At 42.5% G+C, this 12,378-nt stretch overlaps 2 protein-coding genes across 15 annotated transcripts in view; one reads left to right on the forward strand and one right to left on the reverse strand.

Annotated features, from left to right (window-relative positions):
• Positions 1-12,378, forward strand: part of PLEKHA3 (pleckstrin homology domain containing A3) — a 138,927-nt gene that overhangs the window by 66,505 nt on the left and 60,044 nt on the right. The gene's annotated exons all lie outside the window — the stretch shown is intronic.
• TTN (titin) overlaps positions 1-12,378 on the reverse strand; it is a 283,020-nt gene that overhangs the window by 17,055 nt on the left and 253,587 nt on the right. Inside the window, exons 269-285 of the mRNA XM_079924045.1 lie at positions 12,065-12,352; positions 11,653-11,952; positions 10,940-11,242; positions 10,545-10,850; positions 8,675-10,441; positions 8,061-8,354; positions 7,070-7,357; positions 6,653-6,952; positions 4,487-6,553; positions 4,080-4,382; positions 3,656-3,961; positions 3,271-3,561; positions 2,879-3,175; positions 2,444-2,749; positions 1,245-1,550; positions 878-1,159; positions 105-698 (exon numbers count right to left, since the gene is read on the reverse strand). Coding sequence (XP_079780171.1) covers positions 105-698; positions 878-1,159; positions 1,245-1,550; positions 2,444-2,749; positions 2,879-3,175; positions 3,271-3,561; positions 3,656-3,961; positions 4,080-4,382; positions 4,487-6,553; positions 6,653-6,952; positions 7,070-7,357; positions 8,061-8,354; positions 8,675-10,441; positions 10,545-10,850; positions 10,940-11,242; positions 11,653-11,952; positions 12,065-12,352 — 8,598 coding nt within the window. The remainder of the gene's footprint in view (positions 1-104; positions 699-877; positions 1,160-1,244; positions 1,551-2,443; positions 2,750-2,878; positions 3,176-3,270; positions 3,562-3,655; positions 3,962-4,079; positions 4,383-4,486; positions 6,554-6,652; positions 6,953-7,069; positions 7,358-8,060; positions 8,355-8,674; positions 10,442-10,544; positions 10,851-10,939; positions 11,243-11,652; positions 11,953-12,064; positions 12,353-12,378) is intronic.

Raw genomic sequence — 12,378 nt, forward strand, 5'->3', positions numbered from 1 at the left:
CATTTATTCATAAGTATTATTTCTAATGACAAAGTGTCATGAATTCTGAATGTTTCTTTCACTTTCCTTTACTATTATTGTTATTTTGGTGATTCGGTACATACCTCTGAGGTCTTGTACAGTCACGGCTGTGATGATCTCTCTTGGTTCTGACACACCTTTCTCGTTTTGTGCCCTTACTCTAAATAAGTACTGTTCACCTTCATTTAAGGAAATAACAGTGTGCTCTAGGACTGTGGGTTTTAAGGTGACAACCTTCATCCATCTCTCGGTGCCAGCTTTGCAGGCCTCAAGAACATAGCCAGTGAGCCGGCTACCACCATCGTAGAGTGGTTTTTCCCAGGCAAGGGTAACAGTCGATTTGGTGACATCGACAACTTCTAGCTTCACAGGCACCAAAGGTACTTCTGAGACCAGAACTGCATCAGATGTTTCACAAGGTTCTCCAATGCCATAAATATTTTCTGGCAGCACTCTGAAATAGTACATGGTTCCTTCTATAAGTCCAGAAATTCTGTAGAGCGTCTTGCTGCATTTGGTAGTTACTGTTTTGAATGCTCTCATGGCAGCTTCACGCTTCTCAATAATGTAATTGTTGACAGGAGCTCCACCATCAATTGTGGGAACTTCCCAAGTAATGGTCACAGAATCTCTTGATACTTCCTTAACTTTCACTGAAGCACAGGGACCAGGAGTATCTAAAACAAGAGAATGAAAGATCCATACTTCCTGTTTGCCTGATTGGTTGATAGATTTTTTGGGGGGCAGGAAAATATACTCAACATAGTTCCTTTTAGAGAGGTGATAATCAGAGGTCAAGGTGTATCTTTTTAAAGAATCTACTCACAGCATAGTTGATTTTAAGACAAATACTTACCATATACTTTAACAAGGACAGTTGCTGATTTCTTGCCAGATTGGTTTTCAGCTTCAATGGTGTATTTTCCAGCATCATACCGGTTAACTTTGTCCACAATAAGTAAAGAGTAACTCTCAGTGTTGTCAATGATCGCCCGGCTTGCAAGGTCAATGCCCTTCTTGCTCCATGTGATGACGGGTGGTGGTCTTCCAGATACAGACACCATCAGCCGCAACGAGGCCCCAGCTCTGATGGTCACAATCTTCTTTAAATCATCTGCAAGCTCAAGATCCGGTATTTCTGGAAAGTAAATGTCAAAACTTAATTAATTCATGAACAGGTGTGATGAGAAAATAATTCACCTAAAACCGTATATTATAAATACCTAGTCTTTCCATGGGCTCAATTTCAGCAGTTGACTCGCTGTATTCACTCATGCCCTTCACGTTCACAGCAGCGACTCTGAAGGAGTATTTCTGGCCCATCTTAAGGTCTGTCACAGTGAATTCATTATTTCTTATTGTGGTCTTGGTATGCACTCGGTACCACTGGTCAGTGTCCTTCTCTTGCATTTCAAGAACATATCCTATGATGTCAGTGCCACCGTCATACATGGGCTTGGTCCAGGCTAAACTAATGCTGTGTTTGGTGGTATCTACAACTCTCGGAGCAGAAGGTGGTCCAGGGGTATCTATGAAATTTTAAAATAAGGATGCAGGTATTACACAAATAAGGAAGCTTGAGATTTGTATTTTTGGTTTTCAAGACTCACTGAGGCATTACTCTTCTTTGTCCACACTCACCAAGATACTCTTTGTAACTAGGCTATTCTGACGTTGCAGGATAGCACTGTATACTCTATTATTACTATTATTATTGTTTTAAGAGTTAAACTTCTTTAGAAAGGTAGATGTTTCTTTCTGGCCACTTTGGCTAGCTATGCTGTGTCCTGCTAAGCTCATTGCTAACAGTACCCATTCTCAGGGACTTTTCTTTAGTTGCTCAGCTTTCAACAGGGTTAATATCACTTGTCACCTCTACATTGCTAATAAGTACAGGAATAAGTTTCTTCTACTTCCTCGATTCAATCCAAGTGATTTATTGCTTTTAGTTCTTGGGCTTAAACTTTGTACAAGGATTTGCCACTTATTTCTGAAGCTTTTGTGACAATTATTTTGTTAGATGCTTACTAAAATACAAGAAGCTTTATGCTCTGCTAAGCCTCTTAAAAGAGATGTTGTCTTTTTTTCCTTTTCAGTAGTTATTATCATTACAACAAAATTCTCTCCATTCTTAGGAAGATTTGCAAAATACATCCCTTTCATATTGGTAGTAGAATAGTTTATTTTTTTCACAGATTGGAAAGTACTGCAACAGTTTTTAGCAATGTAACTGCTAACTTATTGACAGAAGTAGTAGTTGAAATGTTTTCTGTCTTAGGCTGTATTTAAGATCCTTCTAATAAGCATATGACTTTCTAGACCATTCACAAATTCTACAAGTTATTGGAAATGGCATGTTGGAAAATTATTTGTAATGTGGTTTTGTTGGGCATTAGGGTTATGTATGATTCTTGGAACTCACATGATGGTTCTCTGCAAGAGATAAAGTTGGAAGCTTCGCTGGGTTCGCTGTTACCAGCAGCATTTACTGCGGTCACCCGGAACTGGTAATCACAACCTTCCATCAGGCCAGTCACCTTCAGCCTGGTATCATACACCACATGGTCTTTGTTCACACGTGTCCAGCGCGAGCTCTTCTTCTCACGTTTGTCTACTAGATAGTTGCTGATCTCGTTGCCACCGTCAGATTCAGGTTTTGTCCACTGAATGATGATATGCTCTTTGCCAGCCCCAACTTCTTCAGGTATGCCAGGTTGTGATGGAATAGCTATTTATATTTTTATGAAAATAAAAGGATGATCAGAATCGCACAAAATCACTATTGCTATGACTGTCCTCCCTTCTCCCTGATCCCATTACATTTCAACTGCTGAACTGTTTGAGTGTTAATACTCACTGAAGGAGTTTCTGGCGACAATGGGCTCTGATTCAACAGGCACACCAGGGCCATATTTGTTTACTGCCCGCACTCGGAATATGTATTCGTTGTTCTTGATGAGTCTGGTGACCACATAGGATAGGGTTGGGCATTCGCCTTCCACAATCACCCAGTTGAGTCTGCTAGTCTCGCGTCTTTCCACGATGTAGTGAGTTATTTCTGCACCTCCATCTTCCTGAGGAAGGCTCCAGGCTAAAGTGCACTTCTCCTCTGTTACTCTGCTGACGGTGAGCTTTCCACATGGGCCCGGGGAATCTGAAACAGGTGTAAGGACGAGCAATGAGGAAGGTGTTTCTTTCTGCCCACGCTTGAGAAAGCTATGAAAATCAAAGATCATTTGACGTACTTACCGAGAACTTTGACCACGACAGACACGGCCTTGGTCCCACTGGCATTCTTCACCGTTAAAGTGTATCTTCCACTGTCACTTCTGTCACAGAACTTGATCACAGCAGTTGCTCGTTTGCCAGTGTACTGCAGAGAGACTTTTTCACAGAGATCTAGTTCCTTGTCCCCTTTGGTCCAGATAATTTTGGGTTCAGGTTTGCCACCAACTGCAGCATCGAGAACAAGATCCGAGCCTGCTCTGATGGTAACCAGATCACCCTGTAATCTGGCATCGAGTTCGGCTTTGGGTGGAGCTGTCATAGGCAAAATAGATGTGAATGAATATATGATAGTTTATTGTTATAGAAATTGTGATAGTTTAAAAGGAGAGCATTGACTATTCTTTACCATATTCATCTCGGCAAGTGATGGGGCCTGTAGATTCTGATCCTTTGCTAATTACTCCTGCTGCATTCTTGGCCAACACACGGAATTCATAAGTGTCTCCTTCACTGAGAGCAGTAATGGTGAAGAAATTGTCAGATACAATGGTGTAGTTGCACTTGAGCCAGCGACCATCTCCAACTTCACTGACTGGCTTACGCTCTATGATGTAGCCTACAACCTTGCTGCCTCCATCATACACTGGGGCAGACCAAATCAGTGACACCGTTGATCTGGTGACATCTGTCACCTCTGGTCTTCCTGGTGCATCTGGAAGGGATGCAAAAATAAGGTTAAATGCAACTCTGAATTTTGCTAGTACCAATAATGATGACGATGATGGTGATGACGGTGATAAACAAATGTACCCTTAAATTCTGATACCTACCAACTGGGTTTTGAGCCATCATAGGTCTTGATGCTTCACTGGCTTTGCTAACGCCTGCGGCATTGAGTGCGTACGTTCTGAACTGATATTCCAGTCCTTCTACCAAACTGGTCACTTTGTAGTTGCACTCTAAGCATGGCAGTTTGTTTTCTTTCACCCAAAGAATGGTGTTACGTTCTTTCTTCTCAACCCAGTAGCCGATGACTTTACTGCCACCATCATGATAGGGTTCTTCCCAGCGAATAGACATGGTATTGGCAGACACATGGTAGACCTCAGGTCTGGTAGGTGCACTTGGTGGGACTAAATATAAGCAAAGGTATCAAATATGAATACAGTTTTATAAAATTCAGGGGAAATATTTAACTATAATAGAGACTTGGAAGTACGATTTTTATTTTTCTTACCAAATGGATGCTCAGCAACGATTGGTGCTGATTCCAGAGGCTTGCTGACACCAAATCTGTTCTCTGAACTGACACGGAAAGAATATTCCATGTATTTTGTGAGATGAGTGACTTTAATCTGAGTGCGCTTGACGCTGGAATTGACAAGCTGCCAAGCTGTTGTACCTGACTCACGCTTTTCAACTATGTAATTAGTAATATCGGTGCCTCCATCATCTTTAGGTTCAGCCCATGACAGGATGCATGATTCAGCTGAGACAGATGAGACTTCAATGGGGCCAGTTACTGGACCTGGCCTTCCAATGACCACAACTGTGATGGTAAATGTTTTGACACCAGCTGTATTTTCCAGGGTCAGGAAGTACCTTCCAGAGTCACCTCTCATGCTGTCCTTTACAGACAGGGTGGTTCTGTCTTTTGTTGTTGTGATACTCACTCGATCTGTCTCCTTAAGTCTCATTTCTTCAAGCTTCCATGTTACTTTGGGGGTGGGACGACCACTGATTGGCACGTCAATGGTAAACGTGCTGCCTGCTTTGCAAGTTATGAGCTGATTGGTAATTCCAGTGAGATCAGCTGTGGGCTCAATTTGAGGCTCCTTGATGATGACAGAAGAGAAGGCTTCCCTGGGTTCACTGTAGCCAGCATCATTCTTGGCCTTCACGCGGAATTCATATTCAGTGTTCTCAGTGAGGTGCTCCACCGTGAAAGTCAGCTGTTTGGTGTGACCAGCTTCAACCCAGAAGTCAGATCCCTTTTGTCTCATTTCGAGCAGGTAGCCAGAGATGCGGCTGCCTCCATCATGGTCAGGTTTAAGCCAAGCTAAGACCACAGAGGATTTGCTTGTGTCAATGACATCAAGTCTCTTTGGTGGAGCAGGCTGTTCTGTGGCTACCATTGGTTCTGGCATTTCATAGGGTTCACCAACACCATACTCATTTTCTGCAGAAACACGGAAATAGTATGGAACGCCTTCTACCAGGTCGTTGACCTTGAGGATCTGACGAGTGCATTTTTCACTGACTACCTGCCAACTACGGCGACTGGCTTCTCGTTTCTCTACCACGTAGTGATGGATTCGGGCACCCCCATCAAGGAGAGGGGCATCCCACATCAATGTAACAGATCCCCGGGTCACATCCTTGAAGGTAATCGGGCCAGGTGGGCCTGGAGAGTCTAGCACCTTTACGGTGAATGTGATTGACTTACTACCGCTGTTGTTTTCCACAGTAAGGGTATATTTCCCTGCATCGTTTCGGTTGCAGTTTTCCACGGTGAGGGTGCTGAAGGAGTCTGTTGTATGGATATCAGCCCGAATGCTAAGGTTAGAGTCAGGTTTGCTCCACACAGCTGTCGGAGTCGGTCTACCCTGATAGGCAATGAAGAGGCGAATACTGGCCCCAGCTCTGACAATATGAGTCTGCTTGAAGTTGGCATCGATGTCTAACTCAGGAGCTGATAGTCGGTCAACTGCTTTAATGGTGCCGGTCACTTCACAGCTGTCTCCTTTTCCAGCACCATTGACAGCACTAACCCGGAATTTGTATTCTGCACCTGCTTGTAGATCAGTAACTGTGTATCTTGTTTTCACCCATCCTTCTGCATTCACCTTGTGCCAGTCTCCTAAGTCAGCTTTGCACATTTCAATAATATACCCAATTATCTCCATCCCTCCGTCAAACACTGGCTTAGACCATTCTAAGCTCACAGTTGTCTTTGATGTGTCTGTCACTTTGACCACAGTGGGAGCACTTGGTGGGTTGACTGGCTCTCTACATTTGATTAGTCTTGAGATACCACTTGCAGGTCCTACTCCTGCAGCATTTTCAGCCATGACATGGAATTCATACTCATTGCCCTCTGTCAGACTGGTGACTTTGAATCTTGTCTCAGAGATTGGTCGTTTGCTGATGACTTTCACCCATCGTGTGCTTTTCTTTTCTCTCCTTTCAAGGATGTACTGTTGAATTTCACTGCCACCATCTGATTCTGGCCTTGCCCATGTCAGGGTAATGCTATTGCGTGTTACATTACTAGGTTCTGGAGTGCCAGGGGAATCGGGAGTAGCTGTAAAATGAAAACAAAGAAAGAAATAAACCAATTAGACACATTTGCTTGGAAGTTAACCTTATGACATAGTACCACTTAGTAAAAACGGTCGCTTACTGTACTGTATTTGAGCAACCACTGGGTCAGAATCCAGTGGCCTGCCAACACCAAACTTGTTGACTGCAGAAATACGGAATTGGTATTCATTGCCAGTTATTAGTTTAGTGGCGGTATAGCTGAGGGCTTCACAATGATCCTCAATTAGCGCCCAAGCAAGTCTGCTGGTTTCCCGTTTTTCAATGATGTAGTGCGATACGGGAGCACAGCCGTCATTGAGTGGAGCATCCCACCACAAGGTCATCTTCTCGCCAGTTATACTGGTGAATCTTATTGGCCCAACTGGTTTTCCTGGTGTATCTGTAAGAAAAAGGTTCCAGAGTTAGTTTCTTTCTCCTTATCCATTAAAATGCAATCAGGCATGTCTTTAATCCAAGTCCTGTACATTGTAAGATTAAGAAGCTATTTTATGAGTACCTTGTACTTTCACTGTAATTTCTGCTTTTGTGGAGCCAGATGCATTTTTGGCTTCCACTGTGTATACACCACGATGGTCCCGAGTAGCATCTCTAACAAAGAGGCTGGTGGATCCAAGGACATCGGTTATTTCCATATTCATCCTCTTCTCAATTTCTTCTCCATCTTTGAACCACGTTACTCGAGGTACTGGCCGTCCTTGCACCAAAGCTTTAATTCTAAGGCTCTCTCCAGACTTAATAGTGACACCATCAAAGTACTCAGGGCCAAACTCTACAATTGGTGCAACTATAAAAGAAAGAGACAATATGCATTAGTTTGGCTTAATAAAGACTTAAATAAGCATGTTTTTCATTAGCACCATATCATAAAGGCTGAAAGGGTAATGCTTATACCAAAGGCTATTTTGAAAGGATTGATAGTTGAGAATTTAGACTATGGGGTTAAACATTTGCATATTATTAGGTTATCGCCTTTGTTATATCTGTCATGTTATTAAGCTTGCATTTCCATTTGTAAAAAGAGAAACATTTACGGATCATTTACTTCCTAATACTGCTGCATATTCAAACAAGTTCCTGTGCGGGGCCATCAGCTGCACTCAGGCAAGGTGATAATTGTGCTGTTGGACCTGTGTTGTGTTTTAGTAACTTCAGTCGAGAGGGACAGTTATTCTTGGGACCTTTTTTTCTTCATTTATTATAAATGACTGAAATCACAAAGCTAAAAACTCATTCCCACTTGCATGCTGTTTATATGGAAATGAAATAATAGACGTGGTAAAAAGAATTGATGCTAATTACATTTTTTTCTTCTCTTCATCTGAAAGGTAGAAAATCGAATTCATCCACCTAACAACCTTTGGTAATCTGTATGAAACGTTGTTTCTCTTCCCATTTTTATAGACCAGCCCCCCCCCAAATATATATATATATATTTTTAAAAATGTGAATGCTCTTAGTTACATTGGAAATTGGTTGTAAATGCTTACCATTTTCGTCCCTTGTCATAATAACGCCAGAAGACTGTGAGGGCGGGCTTATGGTTCCAACAGCGTTTCTTGCAAGTATTCTGAACTCATATCGATCCCCAGGACTAAGTCCTGTTGCCGTGTACTGGCATTCGCTGACATCACTAAAGTTGCATCTGGTCCAGCGATCGCTCCCTTGCCGTTTCTCGATGTTGTAGGCGACAATCTTACTGCCTCCATCACGCAGTGGTGGGTTCCATTTCAGAGTGATGGTTTCCCGGGTGACATCAATGTAGTCAGGAGTGCCAGGTGGGTCTATAAATTAGATGCAAGTTAAAGGCATCGTTATTTCTGTAATCAACTCTTAATCTTCAGTGGAAGGAAAATAAATAAATCCCCCAAACTCATTTTAGCCATTAATTGCAATTTTTTTTGTATCAGAGGCTTTAAAAAAAGAATTTTAAATTGCTCTTTTAGACTGATTTAAAATCATCCCCCTTGCTTTACCTGACCAGCTCTCTAGTGACTAGGAAATATGTGAGAAGGTGATACGTGGAAGAAAAGCAGTGTTTGAGTTGTCACTAACACATTCAGTTGCGGAATTAAATATATTTGAATAATCCTCAGTCACTTACCTACTGGGGAAACAGCTAAGGTAAATTTGCTTGGGTCACTAGGTGAGCTTAGGCCGGCAGAATTTTCAGCGTATACACGGAACTGGTAATCCAGGCCTTCCATTAGTCCAGTAGCTCTATGTTCTCTTGCAGATATTGGTGATATGTTAATTCTTTGCCACAGGATGCTATTTCTTTCTTTCTTTTCAACATGGTATCCAGTAACTTCTGAACCGCCATCATAAACTGGAGCATCCCAAGTTAGGGACATGCCATCAGAAGTCACATTGTATGTAACTGGCTTTCCTGGGGGGCCAGGAATCCTGAACTGGTGTTTTGCCACAATGATGTTTGAGTCAAGTGGCTGGCTGACTCCATATCTGTTTTCTGCCCTAACTCTAAACTGGTATTCAGCATCTTTGACTAGATTAGGAACTTTGAAAGTTGTCCGGGCAACACTGGAACACACCATCTTCCAATTAGTTTGTGAAGCTTCTCGCTTCTCAATGCTGTAACAGGTAATTTCTCCTCCTCCATCATCATCGGGCACATCCCATGATATGATGACACTGTCAGCCTTGATTTCATCAAATCGAATGGGCCCTTTGGGCTTTGATGGTGGGCCGAGTGTGATGATTGTAATGGGAAATGAGTTTCGACAGACTGCGTTATCGAGAATAATGGTGTATTTCCCTCCATCCTCCTTCTTTGCATTCTTAATACTCAAAGTAAGTTTGTTTTCAGTTTTACTCAAACGAACACGTTCGCTTTCTTTCAACGGCAGACTGTCTTTCAGCCAACTGATAGATGGTTTGGGTTTTCCTTTATAAGGTAACTCGAGGTGCACATTATGCCCAATTCTCACAGTGACTTGTGCCCCAGGGATTTCTGACAGGTCAACTTGCGGCGGAATTACAAGTTCTTTCACTGTAATTGGCCCAATAGTGACGCCATCACTCAGTCCTTTCTCATTTCTGGCAGACACTCTGAATTCCAGGACTGAATGTTCCTTGAGTTGGCTAACCTCAATTTCACATGTCTTACTTACGCCAGCATGTGACCATGTTTGTTCGCCTTCACCTTTCCTTTCCACAGTATAATCTGTGATGACACTACCACCATCAAAGTCAGGCTTGGTCCAGCTCAGGGTAACAGATGTTTTTGTTGAGTCTTTCACTGAGAGATCGCGTATAGGAGCTGGTACTTCCGCAGCCTTCACTGGCTGTGTAGTTTCACAGGGTTCCCCGATTCCAATTTCATTTTCTGCAAGAACTCTGAAGAAGAATGGAGTTTTCTCTGACAAATCTGTTACCTTAAAGGATGTGCTAGAACACTTGTGTGACACTGAAGACCATGTTCTCTTGGTGGCATCTTTCTTCTCAATGATGTAGTTAATTATGGGAGATCCTCCGTCAATGAGAGGAGACTCCCAGAGCAGTGTGACTGTGCCTCGAGAAACATGTTTAATCTGTAGTTTCTGGCAGGCAGCTGGTGTATCAAGCACTTTAACGCTCACAGTTGAAGACGTTGGCTGACCAACGCCATTTTCTATTGTGAGAATGTATTTGCCCGTATCATTGCGAGTGACTTGAGGAATAGTGAGTAATGAAGATGAATCAGTGTTTTGAATGCTGTATCTGGCATCACTGCCAAGATTCTTCTCGTCTTTTCTCCATGTGACAGTAGGTGGAGGTCTGCCTTTGAAGGGAATCAACACTTGTACGTCTTCACCGGCTTTAGCTATAATGGAGGTCCTGAAAGCCACATCTAGGTCGATCTCTGGTTCCTCTGTAGACATAAAATGGGCATATACAATGAATTTTAAAGCAAGGAAATGAGTGATTTCCTCTATTAAAAAAATAAAAACACAATCATACCAGTAGGTACGTACCAAGTATATCTTTGGCCTGTACGGGTTCAGTCATTTCTATAGGTTCCCCTTGTCCGGCACAGTTTACAGCGGATACCTGGAAGTAGTAATTGACTCCAGGTTTCAGGTTAGATACCACATACTCTGTAGTTCTGACCTCTCCTTTTGTAGAGACAACAGTCCATTCCTCTTCCTCTCCTTGTCTCATGCCAACAACATATCCAGTAACAGCACTGCCCCCATCGTAGACCGGTTTACTCCAGCCAAGAGTGATGGATGATTTAGTTGAATCTTCAATTCTTATCTTAGCCGGTGGGCCTGGAGGATCTGGCATGGCCAATCACAGTACCGTAATTACGTAATCGTGTACAGTTTGGTGACATGAAAGAAGACATAGGTGAAGACACCACACTTACCAATAGGATCAGCAGCTTTGTAGAAGTCAGATGGTTCAGAAAATGGACCCTGTCCAGCAGCATTTACAGCACAAACTCGATATTGATAGTCACTGTGTTCCATGAGTCCTGTCACTTTCTGTCTGGTGTCACGGATAGTCTCCTTTAGGACTTTAAACCATCCCAGACTCTTCTTGTCTCGTTTCTCAAGGAAATAGCCGCTTATGTCACTACCACCATCTGCAACTGGCCTGTTCCAGACAACAGTCATCGAATTCTTGGTTATCTTTGTCACCTCTGGCACGCTCGGAGGCCCAGGTGTGACTGTTTAGAAAGGAAGAGGAAAATGAGTTCAAAGGATCAACATTACTGATAAATTCTACCTTTTAATCTTCAAATCCTATCTAAGAATATTAGTTTCATTTATTATACTTTCTACCTGGTGAAAAGGATGATAATGAGAAGCAATATGATGAACAAGAAAATAAAAGTCAATCAAGCTCTGAAAACATATTCATAAGCTAGCAGAATAGTATGTATGTATGTATGTATGTATGTATTGGCCGCGTTGCATGGCTTGAGGGATCTTAGTTCCCCAACCGGGGATCGAATCCATGCCTCGGCAGTGAAAGTGCCAAGTCCTAACCACTGGACCACCAGGGAACTCCCAGTTTATATTTATTTTTAAATTTTCAAGTATTTGATTTTAGTTTTCTAATGAAATCATGTCTCACCAAATGCATTCTTTGCTACCACTGGGTGAGATTCCAGTGCATCACCAATTCCGTATTTGTTCACAGCGCGAACCCGGAAGATGTATTCATTTCCTTTGATAATTTTGGTGGTCGTAAGGATGTACTCTTCCAAATTTTCAGACACCATAGACCACACGACCCGGCTTGTCTCACGCTTTTCCACGATGTAGTGAGTGACTTTTGCACCGCCATCATCCGCTGGAGGCTGCCAGAGAAGAGTTATCTTTGTAGCAGTGACGGTCTTAAATTCAATTGGTCCACCTGGAGGTCCTGGTTTGTCTGTGAATGAAAAAACAAAATGGTATATTAGTAAATTTTAAAATGCTTCTAATTTAAAATTATTAAGTTTTAGGCAAACAAAATATGATGTGGGCCCGTATTCACCACCTACCAAGGATCTGCACTCTGATGGTGGCTGAGGCTGAGCCTATGGCATTCCTTAGTTTTAATTCATAGCTTCCACTGTTAAGGCGAGTTGCATCTTTGATGAGTATAGCTGCAAGGTCAGTGGTATTTTCGACACACACCAGTGCACTGGTTTGTAACTCTTTATCATCTTTATACCACTCAATGGTAGGCTCAGGTTTGCCAGAAATGCCAGCTCTGAGCTTCACAGATGTACCTGCTCTGTATTTGACAACTTCTGTATATTCTAGAGGCAAATCAATTACGGGTCCACCTTCAAGAAAAACAGGTGAGAAATAT

This window comes from Stenella coeruleoalba, assembly GCF_951394435.1.
Source record: "Stenella coeruleoalba genome assembly, chromosome: 6".
In the NCBI taxonomy this organism is placed as follows: Eukaryota; Metazoa; Chordata; class Mammalia; order Artiodactyla; family Delphinidae; genus Stenella; species Stenella coeruleoalba.